This window comes from Lissotriton vulgaris, chromosome 2_1 (genome assembly GCF_964263255.1).
Source record: "Lissotriton vulgaris chromosome 2_1, aLisVul1.2, whole genome shotgun sequence".
NCBI lineage: Eukaryota > Metazoa > Chordata > Amphibia > Caudata > Salamandridae > Lissotriton > Lissotriton vulgaris.
Window position 1 is genome coordinate 184,583,843 of NC_141687.1, and position 27,918 is coordinate 184,611,760.

Sequence of the window (27,918 nt, forward strand, 5' to 3'; positions counted from 1 at the left end):
TGATGTCACTGACCATGTCATGAATGATGTAATATGTGACATCATTAGCAATGGATTGCGGGTGCGCGATATATAGTTAGTGCAACTAACTATATATGGAATTTCAATGGTTTTGTGCGAGTAAAATAAGGTTTTGTAAATGCTAATCCCTAACTATATATGGTCTATAACCTATGGTTTTTTCAGTGAATTTTCAAGGTTTTGTAAATGCAAATTCCTAACTATATATGGTCTATAACCTATGGTTTTTTCAGTGAATATATATATATATATATATATATATATATATATATATATATATATATATATATATATATATATATATATATATATATATGTACTTGGTGAAAACTACTGGCTGATATTTGGGAATCATAAGGATTCATTATATATCCCCCAAAAGAAGTCAACTTTTTGGGTCACCACTATAAAAATTCACCAGCCACTTCTGGATTATTTGTGTGCCCGTGCATGCAGATTGTATGAACAGTTGCTATTAGGCTTACTTTTCGCATGCTGCCAGGCAGTAACAGCAAGATAATTTCCCTTCCCTGTTTATCTACACGTGTCTTTAGCTCTGGTCGACAAATGTAGGGTGGGTATTTAACAGTGGTTAACACCAATAAGAGAGGACAATAATAGCTGTTATTGCTGCTTCACAGGAAAGGTTTGGTTCAATTGCCATAGAATTGCACTCCTTGCTCACCACTCAAAATAATCTCTCTGGAGAGTGGCTAGGAATGGGGTTAAAGTTCTCTATCACCATTAAAGGAAGTCCTTATGCAGAGGTGACTCCATCTATAAGAGGGCAAATAACGGATTTTCCAAATAAATGAAATAATATTGTACAATGGACAATCCTCAACTCCTTCATTACAAGGCCGCCTGTTACTGGTCATTGTACGTGTAGACTGCAGCAGTGTCCACTGAACATTCTGTGCCCAAGAAGCTTTTGTTTCTGTTAGTCATGTATTTACTCTAATGTTTCCAGATGACTCCATCCTGGACTGTCCTTTTCCAGTCTATTATAATCCAGTGATTTAGCTCAATTGGTTGTCCTGATGGGAATGTAGACCACAACTACCAGCATGCATTAGGTTGTTCACCGATAACCGAGGACTGGATCCTTGGTGACATGGATTCATGATGAAATCTTAGTTTACACACAATCAGCATCTTTTACGGTCTCCAAATGTCGCTGTAAACAAGCAAGTGGGAATTCGACAAGGGCTTTGCGGTCACAAAGCTTGCCTCTCTCTTTCTTGTATTCAATGTGATGTTTGGATGGAGTGTTAGCATGTGTGACTCCCTCGGGTTCCACCTACAGGTTGGTGAAGTGGAATCGTCGTAGTGTCGCAGCCAACCTCAGCCTTGCAGCACAGTCCTCCCTCGCCACACCCCATCACATCCCCTTCAGTTACCCACACACCCCCCCCCCCCCCACCCGTCCCACGGTCCAACCACAGCATATGTTAGACTTCATTAAAATGCACACACATGACCACATGACCTGCACGAGGCCCGCTAAGAGATAAGAGCTCGAGGCACCGCCGAGAAGGCTCCGTCAGGCGCCAGTTCTTGGCGAGCTGGGTAAGGTTCGCTCTGACTGCACAAGTCACCCACTGGCACTGTGGCTTCCATCTCCTCCCCGAGGCCTCAGGTGAAGGAGCACGCGCTCCCCGGGCTCTGGGAGCAAGGGCAGCTTGCTGCCTCTCGGAAGCGCGCGCGGACAACAGCCCCGCGAGCAGGCAAAGAAGGTTCCAGAAGGACATCTTCAAGGTGAGCGCGTGCCAGCTCTCTGGTGGGTGTTGGCACAGAGGGGGATGTAAAGGAAGTTCTGGGGACACCCGCAGCTGTCTGCTTCTTTTGTATACACAATCCCCATCAAATCTAGGCGATTCGACGCTTTTTTTTAGCACTATGGGCTTTTAAAGTATACTTTGTTCCCATAGAATGATGCCCTTAAAGCAGTGACAACACATTTCGGAGCTACCGGCAGCCAAGTGTTCCAGAACCTGACCGAGCCCCCAGGGTTAGCTTCTAACTAAAAGTATGTTGCGCTCTGAGTGTATCTGTACGTTTCGTAGTGTTTCAGGTATTTGCAGGTCTGCTTCCTTCGTGGGGCAGGTTCCCGCCCCCACTGGTTGCACCCTCTGGATCTAAGGAATAGAGCACGACCAGATGTCCTGCTGCTGTCATCGATAAACCACTCGGATCCGTCCACTGTGATGAGGAAAAGTGCAGTGTACTGAGATCAGTGCAGTGTGTGGCACAAACAAATGAAAGAAACACGGTAACAGCATGTGTAGAATCCAATGTGGAGAGCGTGAGGCTGACCCCAGTGCCTGTAGAGGAAGGGATATGTTTATTTAGAGGCGCGCAGATTTGGAGGTTCGTGGCTATTTACAAATATTAAAAGTACGACATTCAGAAACTCAGTGCCGTGAATGATACAGAAGAGACCTGAGAAGGTGGGAAACTGTAGAAAGACAATGGCGTGGAGTCTCCCCTCGTGAAGCAGTGCTGGGTCGGTGTGAGACTCGGCGGTGCTGCTCAGGGGCAGCAGCACACTGAAGAACTAGGGGAGTGACAAATCCAAGAGCGTCTTAAGGAGCAAGACCCTCAAAAACGTCATCGAGACCCCATGGGTCTGGCACCGCACCCATCGGAATTATACATAGCGTGGGTGGGCGCCTCGCCCGAAGATTTCGACTGCGGTAAAACTCCGGGGCGGTAAAATATGCGGAATTGGTGCAGAAACATTGATTTCGACTTATCCCTAAAATGATGTCGTTCCCACTAATTCCCCACCTCCGAATTAGTGGGATAGAGAAATGCTTGGGATTTTAACGAGACCCTCGTAACGAAGGCCCTGGTGTCCTTAGGGAGGGGTTTTCCCTTTAGTACCAACGGAGTAGTGAAAAATACAGTATCCCGAAATGTGCATTTCGGAAAAGAGAAAACGTGTTATTACAATGTCAAAAGAATTATCACCAGGTGGTGGCGGAGATTTGCCAGACGTCTATCTTTAAAAAAGCATTCTAAGTGCTGCACGCTGCTTCCAAGCGCTGCGGATTGCTGGCAGCTCGAACTCTCCTGTTTTCCCTAGCAAGGTGCCACACTGGTGACCGGGGGCTGTTTGTAGGCATCACACGGTGTGTGTGTGTGTGTGTACAGTGCTCCTAAGGAATGTGCCCGAACCAGCGCTGCCATCTCTGCTCTGGTGTTGCCAAAACGCACGCTGGCCCAGGGCATGCATTTCCTTTGCATCGCAGACATCGCAGCAGCCTCGGATTGGCTGTGCGGGCGATTGGTCATTCCCCCAGCGGCCGGAGGCAAAGGCCAGCTGGTGGGCCGGTACTTTCAGCTGGAGATAAAATCTCATTTTCCTGGGCCGGCTTTGCCGCTGGCGCTTGACCTCAAAGGCTGCTGCAGCCGGGCCGTACTGGGGACCCAAAGCAGGCGAGGCAATTTGGTCAGACCGGCCCCTGCTGCTTTTGTTACTGGGGTTGATATTGCTGCACCACTGCAAAACCGGCCCCCACCCACCCCGGGGAAACGCCCAATGCCCGGCACGGCCAGTGGCCCTGGCTTTAGCCTTAAGCCCCCATTACGAGTCTGGCAGGTCCAAGGACCACCAGACTTGTGGTGGCGTGGCGGTAGCCGCACCGGCAGCCCGAACACCCAATTACGGCTCGGGCATTAGGATTGCCCTGGGACTGCCAACTCTGCCAAGGAACCATGGTTCTCTGGTATAGGAGTGGCGGTCAGAGCAGGCTCTAGGCTCATGGTGGCCCTGGGCAGGGAGCATAGGTAGGGGGCCCCGGAAGAGGGGGTCCGGGCGTGGCGGAGCGCGGAGGCCAGTGAAGAGGGGGGGGGGGGTCAGGGTGTTTGGAAGTGGAACAGAGCCGGAGCCGCCAAATCTCTGCCAGGGGCCGCCACGCAAATATGTATCCATCCTCAGAGGATTATTATATTGTAAATGTAAATGTATTGGCATTTATATAGCGCACTACTTACCCATAGGGTCCCAAGGCGCTTCGACCGCTGCGAAACCCTTCCTGGCTTCCCTGAGAGATGGTCCCTTAATGGGTATCTCCAGGGTGAGACCAGGCATCCCCGGCGGTCTGGTGGGGCCGTTAGTGAAGATGAGGCAAGCTAATGCCCAGAGTTGCCGAGTGTGATCGCTGATCAGAGTGGGCACCGAGGCGAGAGAATTATCGAGTCCGCTGACCCTGGTCCAGAAATCTGCCGCGCCGGGAATCGAACCCTGGTCCCGGGCCGTCCTCTGCTCTCGGGTCTGCCGCCTCTAACCAGTGAGCCACACTACTTCACTATATTAAGGATATATATTGGTGTGGTGGCCCCTGGGGTTTGGTGGCCCTGTGCAGGTGCACAGCTTGCACATGCCTAAGGCCGCCCCTGGTCAGAGGCCTCAATATGCTTGGCGGACCGTCATGGTCCCGCCAAGCACATTACGAGTTTCCTCGCAGCCAGACTTTTCATGGCGGTTCCACCGTCATGAAAACTCTGGCAGAGAGGAAACAAAGTGAGCTCGACAGGGCCCCCCTGTGCCTCGAAAACATATGTGGATGCACACAGGGGGGTAATAGCATGTGCCCCCTTGTGTGCATGCACAGAGGTTCCTGCACACGATGAACTTTAGAGTCCATGTCGCGCAGGAACCCTGTAGTGCCGTCCCATTGCGGTTCCTTTTTTAATGTCATAGCCGGCTTTAAAAGAGGCATCGCCATTGGACCATAATGCCCCGGGCAGACTATTAGAAAGTCGTAATCTGGCAGGCAGCGCGAGCTTTGGTGGAGCGGTAGTGCAGCAGTTTGCACCGCCTCGCCACCACTCGTAATCAGGGCCTTATAGGTAAGATTTGAGCTCATGTCAACCAAGTAGAGAGAATTTCTGGCTCATTGCCTTGTGCTGTAGGACAATCGTCAAGACTGAGCAGACACATCATGCGGTGGGTCTCCTGTCCCAGGTTTCTCAGCATGACAGTGAGGCACCTGGGAGTGATTTGCTCTTTTTGAGCGTCACAGACAGCACTAATGTTACCTTGGGTTGAGGTGAAACGGCTGTGCAGGGAGACAGATTACACGTGGTGGCTATCTAAAAGGCTCTACTTTTGTCTCCAGCAGCAGACCGAGGAGACACAGGTGCCTGCTCCTACCTTGTCATCTTAAAAACCTGGAGGGGACTCGGGTTCATCCCTGAACTAAAATTAAAAATAAGGCAAACAACCAAAATGAGCAAAAAGAAAAAAAAAATTGACAACACAAAATATTTTCTTTTTGAACAATTCTGTGAACACGTGTGTTCAGGACCAAAACGACAAAGGGAAGGGAGAATAGACATGACCAGACAGTAACAAAATGGATTGAGTGAGAAGAGCAATGTAGAGCGATCCCAATTTAGGAGTCAGTTTAAAACCTGGCTTTTCCCTGGCCGACAGTGATCAAGCCCCTCCTGGCTTCTCCACCATCATACCATCCCCAGTGCCAAGTTGACTCGGAATTCGTGTGCTTTATAAGATTTTACTTACTTACTTGTAAAAAAAGAAGTGAGAAAGCAGAGTAAAGAAGAATGACACAAATATGTGAAGAGGAAAAAGAAATGAAGTGAGGAAGAAAGGAAAGGTAGAGGAGAGAGGATAAGAGTGCAAGAGATACAGACAGATGGATGGACTAAGGGCAAAGAGATTAGGGGGAAGAAGTGATGGAAGATAGTGGCGAGAAGTGCAGAAATCATTAAAGATAGAGAGAAAGATGGAAAGCGAAAGTGGAAAAGTGGGAGACAGGAATGTGGTAGAGGATGTGGCGTCACAGCCAGAGCTGCCAACTTTGTAACTTGGGAACCAGGTTTGAGTCTCAGTGTTGGCTCGGCATCCTGTGATTCTGGGCAATTTATGTAATCTCCCAGTGCCTAAAAAAATAGATTGTGTCCATGTAAAGCGCTCTAATACCTTTAGGTAGCGTTTGCACTATTTAAAACTACAAAAAAAGTGAATGACAAAGGGGAGGAGAGAAAGGCAGTAGAGGGTGTCAAACATTTCCTGGTCTATGAGAAAAAAGGAAGGATGGTTACTATCTCACATGCACTGTCCTAATTCTCTCGCTCAATCTAGGGCTTTGTTTAGAGGTTGTTGATATTCCAGGAGGTATTGCTAAATGTAGATTACAATTCACCATTGGAATTTCCTTCATCAAAGGGATTGAATGGTAAAGGGAATTCCACCTGTGGATTCTCCTGTTGTTTAAACTCTGCCTCCAGGAACAGGAAAACGTTCTATTACTGTATGCAGCAAAACAATAAAGGGGACACATAAGAATATAACATTAGGTATAGTACAAGGAAATTCAAGAGGCTGACAGGAGAGAGCAAGACAGGAAAAAAAAGAAGGTTTGCAAGACAGAGAAATGGAATAAAACTTCAAGGAGAGTTACAAATTGACAGGTTGAATAAGGAGATGAGGGATATACAAATAACTGAAGAGAGAGCCCACAGGGGAGAAATCAGAGCCAGAGAGAGGTGGATTTGTAGAGAAACAGAAAAAGACAGAGGGGAAATGTGAGAGACTGAGTGAAGCACATAGGTACAATGCGAGATACCAAGGTGAAGGAAAGAAGTAGAGTATGAGAGAAAAAGGAAGAAATAGAGAAAGGGGCAAAACATGTTAGAGAGAATGAGAGGTGCACACAGCAAGTAAGAGAGGGGTATCAAGACGGAGAGAATGAAAGGCATTTGAAGTGAATGTCAGCAGCTTTTCCAGATTCAAATAAAGTATCTACCCAATATACAAAACACATCATGCACAAAGTTGTATGCAATCCCCAAATACATGGCTGGCAGAGAAGTTCCTCACTGACAACCAAAAGAGGAAGACCCCTGGTTCCTTGAGGATTGTCAAAAGCCTCCAGACACGAAGGATGTGCATGATTCTCTTTCTCAAGGCCTGACATAATACAGGCTATTCTGAGATCTTTGGGGCGGAGCACAGACTAAGGCACCAACAGGTGACTAACACATTCAGGCACCCGAACTAGAGAAATGTATAGGCCTGAAGAAGAGGAGCGGAGACCTGTGGGTGAGTTGCAGTGGAATTATGGTGTGTCTAGTGGTGCATCTAGTCTTGGCCAATGCTACTGACTCCACGAGTTTAGAAAACTTAATTTAGCAGAGATTTCTTTCTGAATTATTTCCGCTACTAAGCAATGTGTCATGAAAGGTCATTTTTCACAAATAGGGGCCACTTTTTTTCCCAAACCTACTTTTGTTCCTAATCTGACCCTGCATCCCACGTCTACCAACACCCTCCATTGGTGTGTGTGTGTGTATGTGTGTGGTCAGGGCGCCAAGTGTAGCGACACAAAACTAGAACATGTTTGACAGTGCTCAGGATCCCAGCAAGCAGCCCTCCTAGTTAGGCAATAACGCCACCCCACCCTCCATCCAGGAAGTAACACACACAACCCAGTCATTGGAGCAAAGTTTGGATCTTATTTACAACACACTGTCAGTAGTACATAGGAAGGACACATATACCTGACATCAGCTAGTGTAGGCCTAATGCATGCGTGGGTAATGGGCCACAGTAAGGCATCAGTTAGTAGTTTAAACACCCGTACCTGTGGTGCAGAAGGCCTCTCGCAGGCTAATCATACAAGCCACTGCGTGGCACATAAAATGTTGGCTTTATTATAGCAAAACTATAAAACGTAAAAATAAGGACAATACATTTTAACCACCCTTGTGTAACACATGTAACATATTTTATTTACTGCTTAGACATAGAAAACACCATAGCTACAACTCAGGCATTGTACCTCATACATATATACTTGCCTACATATGTTCTAGGGTAGTGGTTTTAGGATTGTTTGGGGTTAGAGTTTATGTGAGACTGTTTATGGCTGGGACATATGCATTATGGTTTATTGTTCGCTAATATCTGCTTTAGACCCTGAAGAATGGGACTTCAAGGTTGAGTGAAGGGATTAGGGATGGGATTAAGGTTAGTGATGGATTTTACAGGTTAGTTTTATTGTTCAAGGTTGGAATTACCATTTAGGACTAAAAATGATTCTTAAGGTCTCATTCTACAAGCCACTGTATTTTGGGAGTTACGACCGCATTTGGTAAATACTAATACCACTAAATGTGGTATTTACTGGGTGCAGAGCCTCACCTCGGAATTGGGGATAATGAGGTAATGCCAAATGCTTCACCTATTCCAAACTGCAAAAGTTATAATGTTCAGTATTTTTCCTGCAGAAATTCCTCTAGGTGTGGCTTGACAACATTTGAAAGGGCCATGGGGGGAGAGGTGAGAGTGGTGTGGAGTGTGGTAGTACAACTCACATATCAATCATGATTAGGGACAAAAATCCTATTTTTGCCCAATACGTAACTAGTGTAGGGATTTGTGCATCAGGGAGAGGTTTTGTGTATGCGCAGGATTACATATATCTTTACAGAAGGGCTTACAGCGAACACTCCAATTGTTCATTATGTTGTCCTTGCAACTTCTTGGCGGGGAGCATATTTGTTTGCTCTATTATACTTGTGAATCCATGGGTTCCAAATTGTGAAATCTGGCCTGTGGATTTACCAGCAAAAGCAAGAGATTTAATATGACATCATCCCTACCTTATTTAATTTCTCTTATTTGCACAGGTGCCGCACATCAGTATTCAAGATGACACTCTCTTATTCTGGAATGTTCTCGAGCTGTCCGGGGACTGCCTGAGAGGTTCTAATTCTAAGGCCAGAGTGATATTTGCATCTCAAATCCATACAGAAGTAACTTTTAAAGGGGACTAACGAAGAAAAGAAGGGTCCTATTCCACCAGTGTCCCTGTTAGCCCACCTCCAAGGGCCAGCATGGCACGTAAAATGAGCTTACCCGTCCTCGAAGACCAGCTGATGTGCCCCATCTGCCTGGAAGTCTTCAAAGAGCCACTGATGCTGCAGTGCGGGCACTCTTACTGCAAGAGCTGCCTCAGTTCCCTCTCCGGCGATGTGGACATCCAGTTCCTGTGCCCAGTATGCCGTCAAAAGGTCAGCTGCGCTAGCTCGCCTCCTAATGTGACACTGGCCCGCATCATCGAAACTCTCCAAGCCTTGGAAGACTCAGACCTCAACAAGGAGTCCTGTCCCGACCACCACAACCCCCTGAGTCTGTACTGCGAGAAGGACTGCCAGGTCATCTGCGGGCTTTGCGGTACCATCGGCAGCCACAGGCAACACCAGATCACCCCCATCTCCAGCGTCTACGGAAGGATGAAGGTGAGACTTTGGGGATGGTATGGAAAGATGAATGTGTGCTTTGGGGTGGGTAAGGATGTACATATCTGCTCTAAAAACACCCGAGTACACAAATCTCATGCTCCTATATTTATGGGGAGCTGGGAAGAGGTTTGAGGTTGAACATTCACAAAAAAACAAACATTCACCAAATATACAAGACCATACACGCCTTCAGTGTCTACCACTGGATGATGGTCAGATGGTTCAAGAGAGGAGATAATACACAGGCGATGCCAAATCACACCCTTCTCCATTGTGTACAGAAGGATGTAGGGAACCTTCAGGAAGGTATAATGGAATGATATATAATTCTGCATTAACCAAAACCACCTGAGTGAACAGATCTTCTGTGCATCTGAAGATGGCCATTGGTAGGCTGTTGGGAGGGCATATGAGAGGAGAACAAGAGTAGTTACTAAAAACGTCAGAACACACACACCTCTAGTGCCCATGGAAGTGTATAGTTGAGGCTTTGTGGGATCATGGAGGACATCATAAAAAATCAGAAGTACATAACACAGCAGAGGGTGGGCAATGGCAGAAGAGGTGATTGTGCACATCAAACACCAGACTGCACTCCTCTATAGCGTTTACAGAAGGATGAAGGTGATCCTGGGTGACAGAAGAGGGAACATACAGCAGTGACCAAAAAAGAGGGGCTCTCACCCACCTGCAGGATGAAGGTGGGGAGTAGGAGGCAATGTTGCTTCAAGTTGCCACGGAGACATGTTTCCAGTCCTGGGCATTTCTGTTGTAAATCCTTGTCAGTAGTTGTGTCTCTCCAGTTGGGTCGTGGACACAACCTATGACTACAACACCCAGAACCAATAGGTTTTTGGATGAAAAACAAGACTGGAAGCATAGTGCTTTGACAACATGAGGCAATTCCAGCAGGAGGGCATATCACCAGCATTCACATATGACATTCGGTCATAGCCATTTTACGTGTCTGTTGGTAAGGTAATTCAAGAAGGGACTACAAAAGTCTCATAACATGGCCTGAGCAGCTGAAGAAATCAAAACCTAGCCAGCGTGAGGTGCCACCGGATTCATTGCATCTTCTGATCTGCTCCTTTTGCAACTCCACTAGTTTGCTGGAGATCACACATGGTTTAGGCGCTCCTGTTAGTAATTAAGTTTTATGTAAAGTGTTACAGAAAGGCCAAGTTTTCCCTAGAGGAAAATCAAAGTGATAAGGCAAGATCCCACCTTCTCCTCTTCGCTAACTTAGGAGAACTGTCCCGGCCTCCGTACCAGCAGCCCCTTCCTTTGGCTTAGTGTTGGCTGCCTGTGATTAGCTGTGCCTATCCTTCGCTTTGTAGCAGACCAGCCTCCTGTGATCCAGTCTATTCAACCACCTGAAATAAACCATCTATAAATTCTATATCCACGATAGACCTGCAGCTGGTCACCAGCTCCTATGCTGTCCTCCCCAACAGCGTTCATGTGACCAGGTGGACTCCATGGAAAAGCAGACTCATGTGCTTGCACTAAGAGAACAAGATAAGAATGAATAAATATTTCCACTGCCTGCATTTCTTTGTACTTTTCTAGAGTTGATAACGAGAGGGCGGGCTTTGCACTTGTAAAATTTCTGCACCACGGTTGCATGTCGCTGTACAGCGGTCGAAATGTCAGCCTAAAAAGATTTCAGCCAGAATATAAACCACCATTATATCGTCACAGTTTAAGTATATATAGGCAAGTGTATATTTACTATTCTTAACTGCACATTTACTTATCTTGAGGATATCTTGGTAGTCGATATTGTGAATGCACTACGTTTGTAGAGCAATATATCTACTTCAAAATAACGATCGCCCCAACATATACTAGAATTGAGAGGATTTAACGTACAGCATGAAAATGTTACCACATTTCATAAAAACATTACACAGCCACAGCGATGACCGATTTATCCATAAAATGCAGAAAAGTATACCCTCTCAATGACTATGAAGATGTAAACCCACATGTATTCCTGCTATGCTACTGCTTTTGTCTCCTGATTGTGTTTTTAAAAAAAAAATGGGCTGAGTGTGAGTGGTCACCTAATTCCAAGGGCCACCTGAAAACCAAGGTTGTGTCTACTTGGATTTTAGTGGATCCTAATTGAGTTCCAACAAAATTATATCTCAATGATGTAACTGTTTAAGGCCTCTTTGTGTCTCCGGCTGGCTGGGGGCAGCCATTTGTGGATATATCACAGTTTCACCTAAAGGTAGCAACTGCAATCGCAGTGCATGCTGGGAGTAGGACAAGCCTGACTTGCCCAGCACCAACACCCCCACCTCCAGGCAGCCAGGACTACTCAGTCGCGACCCCATAGAGGAAGGAAACAAGAAGCCAAAGCCTGATTGGCTGGCATCCAAACCTTGAACTACACAGCGACCAGATCTTTGTGAACCAGCACAGATGACTTTCTTTGCATCTGGATGAGATCTTCGAGCCGCTGGTTTCCCAAGCTGGCGCCGGATCATCAGCTTTGCCAACCTTGGGGGGAGGGATGAATGACTTGCAGCATTTGGAACTTGGGATCTGCAAGTCCTAGTAGATGTCAGAACTGTCATTTATCTCATTTTGCCAACCTAGTCTCTGTTTTAACCTTAAGAAGAGTCAGGTCAAAAAGGACTGCAAAGGGGATACAGACAGGACTAGATGAATAGCCACAAAATCCTAGTGAAGATTATCCTTTCTGCATAAGGATGGTAGTTGGTAGCTATAAGAACTGATCACATATCTCTAATCTCAATATAGTATATCCCCTCTCCGCCAGGCTACAGGTCCGACGGATAGACCATGGGCAATGACACTCAATCCTGAACCACTCAATTATGGTGTAGTCAGCATTTATATAGTACCTTTCACCATTTCTATGGCACTCTGGTGGTTGGTACAAGTTTGTGTTGGGTAACGTAAATGTAAAATGATTTAGAACTGGCTCTAGATCAATTTAATGTGTTATATTTGTGAAGGGATATGATGAAAGACTTCTAAACCTAAAATGAGTTAGATGCAGCTAAAGATCTTTGTACAATGTTAGGTTTATGGATGGATGTGCTGAAGGATCTTGCTTTTCTTTGTTGATCTACTTGTCCATTGCCCACCCTATTCCGAATGTTTTTCCTTATTTTAGACTGCATTTTTAGCCTAGTAAATAGCTACCAAGCAATGTTATGCTCACAGTGATGTGGTATGTTTAAGCGAAGATTACCTGAATGAGTCTGTATATTAATGTGGTACTGGTGGTACGACTTTTAATGTTGTATTGGTAGCCCTTTGTCCGCCGTAAACATTTGGTTCCCTGGATGTGTCAGTAAGCAGGCTTTATGGGCACTTATGAGCGTTTTTCTCTCCCACAAAGGCAAATTATAACTGTAATTTTAAAGATGTTGTGTAGTGAGTATTGTTGGTTGGAATGGGTGTTGTTCAATGGTAGCCATCAATGGCGCAGAGGAAGTGTGGTGTGTCCATGTGGTGTGGGCTGTCTATTGTCTCCCAATGGGTGGTTGTGTAGTTTGTCTTAGATTTGGTACAGTATTAGCTGACTCAATGGTAAACTGTTGGTTACTCAGTGGATGTATATGATGTTACAAGCAGGACAGTTTGGTATTTCAACAGAAGGGGAAGAGGGAGAGAGTCCAAGAGAGTGTGCATGAGAAATGGAATGAAGTGTGTCTATGTCTGTCTGAATGTGTCTTTGTGCATATTTGGGCTTTTGACAAGGGTTTGTTGTGCCTTTCCAGGAGGAACTCTCCCTATTGATAAGAGAAGTGAAGACACAGAAGAATAACCTGGAAGAGCAGGTCAGCCGCCTCATAAACAACAAAACCCGGATTGCGGTGAGTGCCCCTCGTGTCCCTTAGTGAATAATTCGTTCTTAGAGGTTTTACTAAATATTCTTTTGGGTCTTATTAGTGTCCGATTAGGTGCTGATTGTTTTGTTCTTTGGTAGTTGTCCTATTTATTGAGAGATTGTTCTTTAGGGTGTTACTTCTCCACTTGGGTTTTAACAGCTCTCTGTTGGTGAACGATTTTGTCCATACGGGTAGGGAAAGAAGTTTACCATGAACCAGAGTTGTCTTTTGTTTGCTATATATTCAGGCATAGTTGTGTGCTTTGCCACCATCAATACCAGAAGACAAATGCCGTGGAATGAGTTGAAAGGGTTCAGGTTGAAGGGGATATACTGAAGTCTTGCAAGCCGCCAATTGACATCCAACCCACATTTAAGTGCATTGTCTCGTAAAGTGTTATAAATTAAGGTGGAGGGCTGGAAACAGTTGGCAAGCTGTCCATTTAAACAAGTCCGTAAGGGCATAGCTGTACCTGAGTGGCTAACTCATGTTCATGCACTCTGCCATTGCTACATGTTTGGTTCAGATGGTGAGCAGGAGACCAGGAGGTTTCAAGAATTGACAGTCTTTTTGTTTTTTGACTTGAATTGAAATGACCATGCCTATTCAGAATCCTTCCTTGTTGTGGGGACCCATTTGAAAATATCTTCATGCTGAGCGCAGCACTGGTACTCCATGTCTTCTGTAGGGTGGAACTGTAATACACAGAATTGGACTAATGTGCGGACAGACTGGACTGAATCGGTTGGAGTAGTGTTGCTATATTGCTTCATGCACGACTGTCACCATCTGTTTGTTAAATGAAAGTCCAGAACTGATTACTTGGTGATTCCCCCGGACTAAAACGATATGGAAGCCCTGGGATGGAGCATTTTTATTTAGTCCTTTTCTGCACTGGCAGTATGCACAAAGTCCCGATTTGCAGAAGGTCACAATGAGCATGACCACATGTTGTGTCTTCACTTTTGGGGTATTGAACTTCGTGGCTAACAAACTCAAACGTTCCAAGGTTCATTATGTAGAGTTGAAGGCTGGTAGGCGAGGGGGGGAACACAGTAGGGCATTGTGAGTTGCTTTGTCAACGAATCAAAGAGATACAGCCATCATCGCAGGTCAAAATCCAGTCTTGAGTACAATGTTACAACAAATTCCTGCAAAAAAATTCCAGTGGTTTTGGCAGCCATCTTAAAATGGATTTACTGCAGCTAGTGGCCATTTTAAGTTGGTAAATCGAATTTACTCTTTATTCTCCAGAAGTAAATATCAAGGATTGCTATTAAGGTTGTGATTTAATTTTAGGTCATGCAATCAATCCATACATCCTCCACTGCCTTTTCTACAATCACCTGGAGAACCGCCCATTGCATGGAGAGAGTGGTTCAGTGCTTTCAACGCTTTTCTTGGAGCCATTAATGGTTTTAATTCAACCCTGACTGGAAAAAATGGTAGTGGAAACATTAGTTAGGCATGTAAGGTTAAGAGATGTTTGAGCATCTTCCAACATTCACACCTGATGACGATGAAAAATATATTGATGAATACGAAGAAACTGTCAAAAGATTACAAAAATATTTCCCCAAGCCACCTAACTTGGTTGTCAGGACACATACATTATTTTCTAGAGAGCACAGGGCCACTGAAACAATTGACATGTATGTAGCATCAATACGAGTTTTAGCGGCCAAGTGTGAATTTGGGAAATTCACTAACCAACTCCTTAGAGATCAGTCACCAGATGTTATAATAAAAAAATACAGGAAAGATTATTGACATGCAAGAACACTTCCCTAAATCACGATCAAGGCATCCGTGCTGAAACACGTGGACCTTGTTTCTTTCGAGCGTTGGGCCGTTTGCCATAAACAAATCCTGATTGAAATTTTTGCAACACTTGGTTAGTGTGTCAACTTTTCTGTTTGCAAATCATCGACGGACTTCGTAGAGGTAACTTTATACAAATGTTGCAATAAAATTCAGTGTGATAAACAGAAAATGGAAGTGAGTCACAGCATTGGAGCAGCATGCGGAAAACAATGTGAAGGCCTGGGGCCCCAGATCCTTTTGCTGCTGTGTCCCTGACATTGCCGTTGTCCTTGATGTAAAGATAACAAGTAAGAAAACACATTTGTCATGACTGGCTTGCCACAGTACAAATATTTACAGTGGAATGTGTTCTCTATGAGCCATGGCTTTAGCTTTACTTGAAATTTGTGTTTACTTTTATTCAATGCTTCCCTCCAAACGTTCGAATGTACTCACTCAACACCACAATCAGGAAAGGAATGCGCAGAAAAGTAAGGTGAGAGAGAGAGTGTGAGAGAGACTAAACATTTACAGTTGTGTTCATGAATATTGCCTTTCTTGTTTGTGTACCAGGACAACATTAATTCAAAACATAAAGGATGTGTTCAATATTAAGATTTCGTATCTAAACACTGGCTGCTTAAGAGGGAAACATCGGAAAAAGTATGGTAACTTTATATTATAGCTCTCAGAAGGACATTTGAGGTTAGACTCAAAGATCAGTTTGTCTCTCTACTATTTCAACTTTTAGATCAAGTTAACTCAAGGGTTCTATGGCTAAAATATGTGAGTGGGACATTTAAGTCCAGCCGAAGACCGATATTAAGTACAGAAATCATAGCTATTTACACTCTGTTTTTTTTTTTACAGAACGAGTCTGATGCCTTCAAGTTTGTGATCCAGAAAGAGTTCCAGGGGCTTCATAAGTACATTGAGGATGAAGAGGCTCACTTCCTGAAGACTATGGCGAGGAAGAGCTCAAACCTCATTGCCTCCATTGAAGCCCAGGCTCAACAGATCACAGAGACTCTCAAGTACTTTGAAAACATTGAAGGCTCATTGGAGAACCTTAACAACGAGAACAACTTAGACTTCATTCGGGTAAGCTCGAACTCCTACTTTTATTTCAAGCTCATTGTTTTTTTTATATACCTTTATATTGATGACAGCTTAATGACATTATAAACATCACATAATTTGTGCACTGAGCCTACGACAATCATAGTTTGGGAAACTCAGTTTTTCCACTCAGTGCTTGGTACATTAATCTGTCAGTCTGTCACTTTTTTCAGAAGTCTCTGGCTCCTCAAGGGAAAGCGGGGGAGGAAGAAAGGGTGGAGCACAAATATTCCCTCTATATTCATTCCATTTGCCCCATATTTGTGTCCATTTTTTCGGGCAGCCCCTGGATACATACAGTTTGTTTCCTGAACATGCACCAATCCATGTCTTTCTTCCATTCATTTAGTGTTGGTACCCTCTGCGCCCCCCACATTCTTGCGATGTTCCGCTTGGCAACCATCTGACCCAACGTGGCCCTTGTTTTCTCTCTGCTGCCTAGGTCTGTAGGCGCCCATATATTTATCAGGCACGTTTTTGCCTCAGGCACGAGTCTCACTCCCAGAGTTTCCTCCATACTCTGGAATACTTCTTTCCAAAACCCACTGATGTGGGTGCACTCCCACATTATATGTAGAAACGTGCCTTCCAGGCCACACTGCCACCTGCAGCTAGAGTCTTCCGTGTATCCCATCTTAACAAGTGCAGGCCCTGAGAAGTATATTCTGTGTAGAATTTTTAGATGTACAAATTTTAGTCTAGAAGAAATTGCGACTTCTCTGGGCGAGGCCAATGCCTCTAGCCAGTCATCTTCTAGCTCCGATAAATCATTTTCCCATTTTCTACGGAGTTGTGGAAGGGGGGCCTGGGGAGTGGTTAATCAATTTTAGGTATGTCATAGATAATCCTTTTTTAGGCATATATTCGTCAGAGAGTCTATCCTCCAGCGGCGAGGCCTCTGGGGGGGTGTCTCCCCCCTTGGGATATCTGCTCGCAGAGCATGCCGCACCTGTAGGTACCTAAATCTTTCTGTATTTGCCAATTCATATTTTTGTTGCAGAAGCAAAGAGGATATTACTTCCCCTTTTCTCCATGGATCGTCCACCCGAGATATTCCTATAATATCCCAACTATTGAAGCCTTTATTCTTCCTAAGTGAACCCAGTTGTTCCGAGTCCCACAGAGGGGTGGCTTGTGTAATTTTGTTTGTCCATCCCAAACTCCTATGAGCCATATGCCACACTTGAACAGAGTGTCTCGTGGTTCCCGTCAGTTGTGGTTTTGTGGGCCTTGAATAAAGTGCCCTTACATAAGTTCCCCCCCGGTAAGAGCCATCTGTCCATTTTATATCCTGGGTCATCTTGGTACAATGGTTGATGGCCGCCAACTGGGGGGACAAATAATATTTCTTAATATCTGGTAGCCCAATTCTGCCGTCATACCACCCTCCCATTAGCTTTGGGAATGATATTCAAGGCGAACCATTAACCCAAAGTAGCGCCCTCTGTTCACTTTCTATGGCCGCAAAGTAAATTGTGGGGACAGGATTTGGTGAGTTGTGCATGGCATATAAGAAGTGCTGTAAAAACATCATTTTAAACATTGCTGCTCTACCTAATAATGATAGACGGAGAGTCTTCCAGTGTTCTACATAGTTTCTTAGCCGCTGTAGCGGTGGCAGAAGATTGTGGGCATAGAACAACTACGGATCCTTGGTAATAAATAATTAGGTATTTAAAGCCTTCTGTGGCTTCCTCCACCCTGCAACCATTGGGAAGGGATGGAAAGCTCCCCCTCAGGACAAATATAAGTGATTTCTTCCACTTAATAGTATAACCCGAATATTTGCCGAAATTTTTGAATACATTAAGTAACCTGTGTATCGATCTCCCAGGCGACGCCAGATACAACAAAATATCATCTGCGTAAAGGGAGATAGGGTCTTCCCACTCATCCGACCATCTTAAGCCCCTGATAATGGGGTCTTTACAGATCCATGCTGCTAGGGCTTCCAATGTCCCCCCCTACTCAATGGTTTCAAACGCCATGGTGGCATCTAAGGATACCACCACTTCATCTTCTTTCAAAGTGTCCACCCTTCCCATGACCCCGTGAAGTTGGCGAAGATTTAGTGATGTGGTGCTGGTCGACATGTAGCCCAATTGGTCAGGGTGGCCCAATCCAGAGATGACCTGAATCAGACGGAACACCAACAATTTTGCTAATTTTTTTACCTCGGCATTCAACAACGAGATGGGTTGATATGAGGAGCATTTGTTTTTGGGTTTAACTTCTTTTTTTATGATGACCAGTGTGGCTATTCTCTGGTCTTGAGGAAGCTAGCCCTTCTCTCGGCTCTTTTCATACATAGTTTTAGAGTAAGGGGCAATTTTGTTGGATTTTAATTTGTTAACTCAATTGGGAGGCCATTCAGACCCATCGCCTTCCCGGATTGGAGACCTCATCATTCATGAGGTCCCTTTCCAGTAATTCCTTATCATCTGTTGATAGCATCGGGAGTATCATTTCCGACAATAGGACCCTCGATTCTTCCTCATGTTGAATAGCATAAGATTCATATATTAGCAATAGTCTTTAGCGAATTTGTCTGCTATTTCCAGTGTATCTGAAAGAGTTTCTCCAGTGTCTACTAGTAGCTCTGTAACTGGCGGGTTGCATGTTCCCTTCTATCAAGCCATGCCATCAATTTCCCAGCTCTGTTGCCGAGCTCGTATACTCTACCGAGTTTGTCTCAACTTAACGTTTTTGCAATGGCTGGAGCCACGCTTCTATATTCTTCTTTCCTAAGGATGAGAATGTATGTCGTGTCCTGCATTCCAGTTCTTGTTAGGTTCCCTTCTAGTTGCAGGATTTCCTCCTCTATCCTGACAAGTTCTGCGTTTTTCTCCTTACGTGCCCCAGCAATCTTAGATATCGCATGTCCCCGTGCAACTGTTTTGAAGGCCACTCAGAGTGTCTGAGCTGATCCCACCGATCCCTCATTCTCCTTAAAGTAATGTTCTATTTCTTGGGTGATTTTCTTTTTAACCTTTGGGATTCGCAGGTGCCAGGGGTTATTTGGCGCTATTCTTCCCACCTGTCCTCTCACGACCACCACATGTGCCCATATTGGAGAATGGTCCGATATACCCCCTGCCAAATGACGAATTTCCTAATGTGCCCCTTTTCAGCCGGGATGAGGATATAGTCTATTCGGGAGAGACTATTTTGAGCCCCTGAGTGAAATGTGTACTGTGCTTGAGTGGGATGATGGACTCGCCATGCATCTACAGGTCTCATTGCTTCCAGTAAATTGGGGAGGATCAACTGTGTGGGTCTTATATCTCAGGGGGATGTCAGTCAAGACGTCCCGATACTTCTGAATTAAAGTCTCCTCCCATGTGTAGCCTTCGCTTTTGCGAATGTTAGCATGGCATTGAAAAGATCTCTGAATGCCACCACATGTAGGCCTGGGGGCACATACACCGACACAATGGTGTGTGCTACACCCTTCCAGCTCCCTGACACTGCAGCGTATCTTCCCAATGCATCGGTCCGCGTTTAATCTATCGCTATTGAAAAGGATCATTTTGTCATGATGCCCACTCCTCTCAATCCAAAGGTGAAACCTGAGTGCGCCACTAGTTGGTAGCCCCACCTAGCTAGGGCCTTACAAGTGTTTTTCCAATTAAGTGCGTCTTTTGGAGTAGGACCACCTCAGGGGAATGACGTTTTATAAATTGCAGCACTATTCCTCTTTTAAGCTTGTCCACCAAACTGTTTATGTTCCAAGACAAGGAGCCTAAACCGTTTGTCCCCTGATGAGCCCATGTTTGTGTTTACTGATTTCCTTCACCTCAGTGACCATTTCCTCAATGTTAAGGCGATTGTACCCATTCATGGAGCTGGTCCTTGGCCTGTGTGGGGCACAGGACAATTCCCCCCACCCCCCACTTGTGTCCCTCCCATTACCTGTCGCGTGAAGTGTATTTCTGTCATCTAACTGATACAACAAAATTATCAAAACCCAACTTCCCACTTTCCTGTTCCTGGGCTCAGAAATGCCCATATCCCCAACCATGCTGAGTGCCTGTCGCCCTAAGTCTAAACTATTTGTAAGTAATGGGGGGTGGATCGGGTTCCTCAGCACCCACTATCTATGCATTTTATACACACATATCAGTATAAGTAGATCGAACAACATTGATAGAGTCACTTAGCGTTCCTCGATCATCACAGTCCAACTGCAAAACTGCGCCCGGAGGACCCCCAGCAGTCTATGCTATTCCTCAGGTACGTTTTCACTGGTGAGCCTCCCCGCCCTCTCCTGTAGGGGCGTTTTTTTGGGGGGAGGTTTCTCCTTTCCTTGTCAGGAGTTGTGATCTTTTGCCGGTATCCATCCATCCAGCCAATCCACCGCTTACTCCGGGGTGTAAAAAAACCAGGCCCTACCCTCTGCATCAACAAGGAGCTTCGCAGGAAACAGCATCGAGTACCGGATACCTTTATCTCTGAGTTGCTTTTTAATGTCCTCAAAGGTGCTCCTTTGCCTCTGCACATTGATCATGAAGTCTGGAAAGCAGGATATTTCACTGTTTTTATATTTGATAGGGGGTCCGAACTGGCGGTTTGTAGTATAATGTCTCGGTCTCTAAAGTTTAAAAGTCTTGCCAACAGAGGTTGCGGGGTAGCTCCCGGTTTGGTCTACCTCCTGGGATCCTGTGTGCTCTTTCTACTGTGAAGAATTTGGACAGGTTCTTTGGTTTTAAGTGGTTGTGGTTTTAAGAGATCCGCTGCCGTTCCTTCCGCTTTCTCGTAACTCTGATTACTCTGGTGTTATTCTGTTGTGACCGACCTTCATAGTCATCTAGTTTGCTTTCTGTCCTTTTACTTGTGGCTTGGAGCTCTTTTATTTCTTGTCGCATCTATTTTGCATCGCTACTTAACTCTGTGGTGACCACTTCCATGGCTTTGTTTTTTTCGCTCATTTTATGTAGATCTGCCCTTATTAGTGTCACCTCATTAGTTATCGAGTCCATTCTGTGTTCCAGAGACGTATGCACGCCTGCAGTGGCGTCCATGATGCCCTTTAACATCGGGTCCCCATTGACTGAGCCCAACTTCATCGTCGAGCTTCCTTTAAAGGCTGTGTCTGAATCGGCCTGTTTCTGGGTAGCAAATTTGTCCAATTTAGTCTGGAGTGTGCTCTTTGATCCCTTGCCGCCAGACATTATGACCAGTGTCTTGAATCCCAGTGAGGGCCCAACTGAATACAGCCCGCCTCCTGCGTTCTGGCTATGCCTCTCAACCCCAATGGGTTCTTGCATTGCACTATTGGCGAGTAACTGGGCACCTTCTTACACTACTCTTCTTCCGCCTAGACCAGTTCCCCGGGCCTTGGTTGCCTCTGATTGATTATAGGCCCACCCTCTGGCATTAGTGCTCAAGTTCCAAATAATAGGCCGATTACCTCTGCCCCAACATGCTGCTTGTTGCACTAATTTTTCCACTGGTGGTGTTCCATTCCTGTGTACTAGGGCTTTGTGAATGATCTTGGGATCAGAGCCGCCAATATCTATTTCCACTGGAGTCTTTTGGGCACCGCTGCCTCCTTTCTTTAGCTGCGGTTCAAGCTGCCGGATTCCCGTCTACCGCTCACGCCAGGCCGCCCACTCAGAATGGCTGATCTTTCTTTCTTTTCTGATCTCGTCTTCCTCTGTTTATTTCCTGCGCCACGATTGTTGGTAGATCCTTGCGTTAGGGTGATCCTAGCCTTACCTCACTTGTGACCCAGGAGTTATCATTCAGGTTCGCGGCCCGCCCCCAGCGGTTGTGCACTTTATAGGCCGTCAGGCTCTCCCCCTAAGTCTCCGCCATTCTTCTTGATTGGGGGCCAACCGCCATTGTCTCGCGCCTGCACCAGTGCTTCTTCCTCTATGTCTCTGCTCCCCTCTTTCATGCACTTATTGTGCTCCGGTGAGCCCGTGAATTGCACTAGCCGGTGGTTTCCTTAGTTTTAAATTCCTCGGCGTGCCCCCGTCTGGCCACAGTTCCTCCCCGGCACCTCTCTATAAATGGGCCAGTTTCTGTTTGGCCACCGCCCTTACAGCTCCCGGTTCAGTTATTGTTTTTCCCAGTCCCCCATCCCAGGGGCACACTTGCCTGCTCTTCTGGGGTGCGAGTCAGCCACAGCTTCTCCGGCCGATGCAATGCGGTCGTCCGGATCTTCTATTGCCGGAGGTCCGACCAGGCGCGGCTCACCAGTCGAGCCCGGGGCTTTCTGGTTGCACCAGGCTGCAACTCCAATCTCGGTTGCACTCTTCCACCGGCTCCCGCACTAGTCTGGACTGAACTTCGCTGTTGTCCCTACAGCCTATATGTCTCCCACCAGGTGGGCAACTAGAGCCAAATTTCGGGGGGGGGGCAGGGGGCTGTAAAATATTTCGAGGGGGAGCTATTCTTCCAACCATAGACAGAGTGAGTGAAAGAAGGGGTGAAAACACAACAAAAGCCTAATTTACAAGTAAATGGTCTTTTAAAGACCTGTTACGTACTCGGGTGCGGCTGCAGTTAGATGGTTGGCAGCCCGCAAAGCTGTGTCAACCCGGGCTGACACACATGATGGGGGGGCTGAAGCCCCGTGAGCCCAATGGGTGTTGCACGCTTGTCTCCCACTGATATGTTTTAGAATAGTTGTACCTGATTAATTGAGAGCAGGTGCTGAGGAATCACAGAGCCTCACCGATGTGTGGCTATCACTATCGGTGTCTAAGTCACCCCCCTTCAAGCTCATTTTATGAGCAGGCCTTCTCCTTCGGGTACACCAACAATGTAGAAGGTTTTATTCTGTCAACAGTTGCTTGCTCAAGTGCCACATAACATGTCTAACTTGCCAATTCCAACTATCACCCATCATACTCCCCTAGAGCCCTTAATCACTGGATGCCAGGCGTCCAGCATTCCACAACCTCACACTTACACAGAAATCCTGGCACACAGTATCACATAACAACAATCATTGGCAAAGTCAGTAGGTCTGGTGTTGGTTGCCAGCTTTTTGACTTTGTCAATGCTTATCTTGTTTTGTTCTACTTTTGGAAAACTTTACTGTTAGAGAAGCTTTGGGACCTTCTTCAATCTAAAAGAAAATATAGGCCAATAGCAAAAATATGATGTAGATCTTAAAAATCACACTTAGTAGTCACTGGCACTAAATGGATCTACTTTGTTGATTGATTCCTACCTGAAAAGACAGAATGCCTTCCCTCATAGTAAAGTTAGCCAATCTCTGAAATGGCTGTTGTAGGTGGAACAACAATGCAAATGCTGACGAAGACAACTTGATGTTAGCCCCTAAAAGTAAGTACAGTATACATATTATTGAGTAGAATCAGAAGGCCTTTGCTGGAACACCTAAAAACGAATAATATAACAGAGTGCACAAGGGCTCATTTATGATATTATGTTGTTTGCTGTGTGTGTTCCTGCTGCCGTTGGGAGACTAATTTCACTACTTGCGGAACCCGCTCCGCGGGTCCCGCTGCGCTGTTGCCGCCACCGGAGCCGAGGAGTCACAGGAGCCAGCTGGGTGAGAGAGCGTGCGACAGGGCTGCGAGCGAAGGAACCGGGACTCGCTCTTCCAGGAGTCCCGGCAATCCTCCGGCCTATCATCTGGCCCGCTCTCCCTGACCGCCCCGCCCAGCTCACCCTTTAAAAATCCCCGCCTCCTATTGACATTGGGGTTGTTTGCTGTGTGTGTTCCTGCTGCCGTTGGGAGACTAATTTCACTACTTGCGGAACCCGCTCCGCGGGTCCCGCTGCGCTGTTGCCGCCACCGGAGCCGAGGAGTCACAGGAGCCAGCTGGGTGAGAGAGCGTGCGACAGGGCTGCGAGCGAAGGAACCTGGACTCGCTCTTCCAGGAGTCCCGGCAATCCTCCGGCCTATCATCTGGCCCGCTCTCCCTGACCGCCCCGCCCAGCTCACCCTTTAAAAATCCCCGCCTCCTATTGACATTGGGGTTGTTTGCTGTGTGTGTTCCTGCTGCCGTTGGGAGACTAATTTCACTACTTGCGGAACCCGCTCCGCGGGTCCCGCTGCGCTGTTGCCGCCACCGGAGCCGAGGAGTCACAGGAGCCAGCTGGGTGAGAGAGCGTGCGACAGGGCTGCGAGCGAAGGAACCGGGACTCGCTCTCCCAGGAGTCCCGGCAATCCTCCGGCCTATCAGCTGGCCCGCTCTCCCTGACCGCCCCGCCCAGCTCACCCTTTAAAAATCCCCGCCTCCTATTGACATTGGGGTTGTTTGCTGTGTGTGTTCCTGCTGCCGTTGGGAGACTAATTTCACTACTTGCGGAACCCGCTCCGCGGGTCCCGCTGCGCTGTTGCCGCCACCGGAGCCGAGGAGTCACAGGAGCCAGCTGGGTGAGAGAGCGTGCGACAGGGCTGCGAGCGAAGGAACCGGGACTCGCTCTCCCAGGAGTCCCGGCAATCCTCCGGCCTATCAGCTGGCCCGCTCTCCCTGACCGCCCCGCCCAGCTCACCCTTTAAAAATCCCCGCCTCCTATTGACATTGGGGTTGTTTGCTGTGTGTGTTCCTGCTGCCGTTGGGAGACTAATTTCACTACTTGCGGAACCCGCTCCGCGGGTCCCGCTGCGCTGTTGCCGCCACCGGAGCCGAGGAGTCACAGGAGCCAGCTGGGTGAGAGAGCGTGCGACAGGGCTGCGAGCGAAGGAACCGGGACTCGCTCTCCCAGGAGTCCCGGCAATCCTCCGGCCTATCAGCTGGCCCGCTCTCCCTGACCGCCCCGCCCAGCTCACCCTTTAAAAATCCCCGCCTCCTATTGACATTGGGGTTGTTTGCTGTGTGTGTTCCTGCTGCCGTTGGGAGACTAATTTCACTACTTGCGGAACCCGCTCCGCGGGTCCCGCTGCGCTGTTGCCGCCACCGGAGCCGAGGAGTCACAGGAGCCAGCTGGGTGAGAGAGCGTGCGACAGGGCTGCGAGCGAAGGAACCGGGACTCGCTCTCCCAGGAGTCCCGGCAATCCTCCGGCCTATCAGCTGGCCCGCTCTCCCTGACCGCCCCGCCCAGCTCACCCTTTAAAAATCCCCGCCTCCTATTGACATTGGGGTTGTTTGCTGTGTGTGTTCCTGCTGCCGTTGGGAGACTAATTTCACTACTTGCGGAACCCGCTCCGCGGGTCCCGCTGCGCTGTTGCCGCCACCGGAGCCGAGGAGTCACAGGAGCCAGCTGGGTGAGAGAGCGTGCGACAGGGCTGCGAGCGAAGGAACCGGGACTCGCTCTCCCAGGAGTCCCGGCAATCCTCCGGCCTATCAGCTGGCCCGCTCTCCCTGACCGCCCCGCCCAGCTCACCCTTTAAAAATCCCCGCCTCCTATTGACATTGGGGTTGTTTGCTGTGTGTGTTCCTGCTGCCGTTGGGAGACTAATTTCACTACTTGCGGAACCCGCTCCGCGGGTCCCGCTGCGCTGTTGCCGCCACCGGAGCCGAGGAGTCACAGGAGCCAGTGGGTGAGAGAGCGTGCGACAGGGCTGCGAGCGAAGGAACCTGGACTCGCTCTCCCAGGAGTCCCGGCAATCCTCCGGCCTATCAGCTGGCCCGCTCTCCCTGACCGCCCCGCCCAGCTCACCCTTTAAAAATCCCCGCCTCCTATTGACATTGGGGTTGTTTGCTGTGTGTGTTCCTGCTGCCGTTGGGAGACTAATTTCACTACTTGCGGAACCCGCTCCGCGGGTCCCGCTGCGCTGTTGCCGCCACCGGAGCCGAGGAGTCACAGGAGCCAGCTGGGTGAGAGAGCGTGCGACAGGGCTGCGAGCGAAGGAACCGGGACTCGCTCTCCCAGGAGTCCCGGCAATCCTCCGGCCTATCAGCTGGCCCGCTCTCCCTGACCGCCCCGCCCAGCTCACCCTTTAAAAATCCCCGCCTCCTATTGACATTGGGGTTGTTTGCTGTGTGTGTTCCTGCTGCCGTTGGGAGACTAATTTCACTACTTGCGGAACCCGCTCCGCGGGTCCCGCTGCGCTGTTGCCGCCACCGGAGCCGAGGAGTCACAGGAGCCAGCTGGGTGAGAGAGCGTGCGACAGGGCTGCTAGCGAAGGAACCGGGACTCGCTCTCCCAGGAGTCCCGGCAATCCTCCGGCCTATCAGCTGGCCCGCTCTCCCTGACCGCCCCGCCCAGCTCACCCTTTAAAAATCCCCGCCTCCTATTGACATTGGGGTTGTTTGCTGTGTGTGTTCCTGCTGCCGTTGGGAGACTAATTTCACTACTTGCGGAACCCGCTCCGCGGGTCCCGCTGCGCTGTTGCCGCCACCGGAGCCGAGGAGTCACAGGAGCCAGCTGGGTGAGAGAGCGTGCGACAGGGCTGCGAGCGAAGGAACCGGGACTCGCTCTCCCAGGAGTCCCGGCAATCCTCCGGCCTATCAGCTGGCCCGCTCTCCCTGACCGCCCCGCCCAGCTCACCCTTTAAAAATCCCCGCCTCCTATTGACATTGGGGTTGTTTGCTGTGTGTGTTCCTGCTGCCGTTGGGAGACTAATTTCACTACTTGCGGAACCCGCTCCGCGGGTCCCGCTGCGCTGTTGCCGCCACCGGAGCCGAGGAGTCACAGGAGCCAGCTGGGTGAGAGAGCGTGCGACAGGGCTGCGAGCGAAGGAACCGGGACTCGCTCTCCCAGGAGTCCCGGCAATCCTCCGGCCTATCAGCTGGCCCGCTCTCCCTGACCGCCCCGCCCAGCTCACCCTTTAAAAATCCCCGCCTCCTATTGACATTGGGGTTGTTTGCTGTGTGTGTTCCTGCTGCCGTTGGGAGACTAATTTCACTACTTGCGGAACCCGCTCCGCGGGTCCCGCTGCGCTGTTGCCGCCACCGGAGCCGAGGAGTCACAGGAGCCAGCTGGGTGAGAGAGCGTGCGACAGGGCTGCGAGCGAAGGAACCGGGACTCGCTCTCCCAGGAGTCCCGGCAATCCTCCGGCCTATCAGCTGGCCCGCTCTCCCTGACCGCCCCGCCCAGCTCACCCTTTAAAAATCCCCGCCTCCTATTGACATTGGGGTTGTTTGCTGTGTGTGTTCCTGCTGCCGTTGGGAGACTAATTTCACTACTTGCGGAACCCGCTCCGCGGGTCCCGCTGCGCTGTTGCCGCCACCGGAGCCGAGGAGTCACAGGAGCCAGCTGGGTGAGAGAGCGTGCGACAGGGCTGCGAGCGAAGGACCGGGACTCGCTCTCCCAGGAGTCCCGGCAATCCTCCGGCCTATCAGCTGGCCCGCTCTCCCTGACCGCCCCGCCCAGCTCACCCTTTAAAAATCCCCGCCTCCTATTGACATTGGGGTTGTTTGCTGTGTGTGTTCCTGCTGCCGTTGGGAGACTAATTTCACTACTTGCGGAACCCGCTCCGCGGGTCCCGCTGCGCTGTTGCCGCCACCGGAGCCGAGGAGTCACAGGAGCCAGCTGGGTGAGAGAGCGTGCGACAGGGCTGCGAGCGAAGGAACCGGGACTCGCTCTCCCAGGAGTCCCGGCAATCCTCCGGCCTATCAGCTGGCCCGCTCTCCCTGACCGCCCCGCCCAGCTCACCCTTTAAAAATCCCCGCCTCTTATTGACATTGGGGTTGTTTGCTGTGTGTGTTCCTGCTGCCGTTGGGAGACTAATTTCACTACTTGCGGAACCCGCTCCGCGGGTCCCGCTGCGCTGTTGCCGCCACCGGAGCCGAGGAGTCACAGGAGCCAGCTGGGTGAGAGAGCGTGCGACAGGGCTGCGAGCGAAGGAACCGGGACTCGCTCTCCCAGGAGTCCCGGCAATCCTCCGGCCTATCAGCTGGCCCGCTCTCCCTGACCGCCCGCCCAGCTTATTACAGCCTTAGGCCCATATAAA

General features: G+C 48.5%; 1 protein-coding gene across 2 annotated transcripts in view; it reads left to right on the forward strand.

Annotated features, from left to right (window-relative positions):
- The first annotated feature begins 1,576 nt into the window (after positions 1–1,576).
- The window catches only part of TRIM50 (tripartite motif containing 50), a 108,168-nt gene continuing 81,826 nt past the window's right edge, over positions 1,577–27,918 (forward strand). The window contains exons 1-4 of one of the 2 annotated variants that reach the window (XM_086954705.1): positions 1,577–1,779; positions 8,686–9,297; positions 13,065–13,160; positions 15,849–16,079. In XM_086954705.1, the coding sequence (XP_086810831.1) occupies positions 8,893–9,297; positions 13,065–13,160; positions 15,849–16,079 (732 nt within the window). In that variant the 5' untranslated portion in view covers positions 1,577–1,779; positions 8,686–8,892. The remainder of the gene's footprint in view (positions 1,780–8,685; positions 9,298–13,064; positions 13,161–15,848; positions 16,080–27,918) is intronic. The other variant, XM_086954706.1, reaches the window with a different exon arrangement.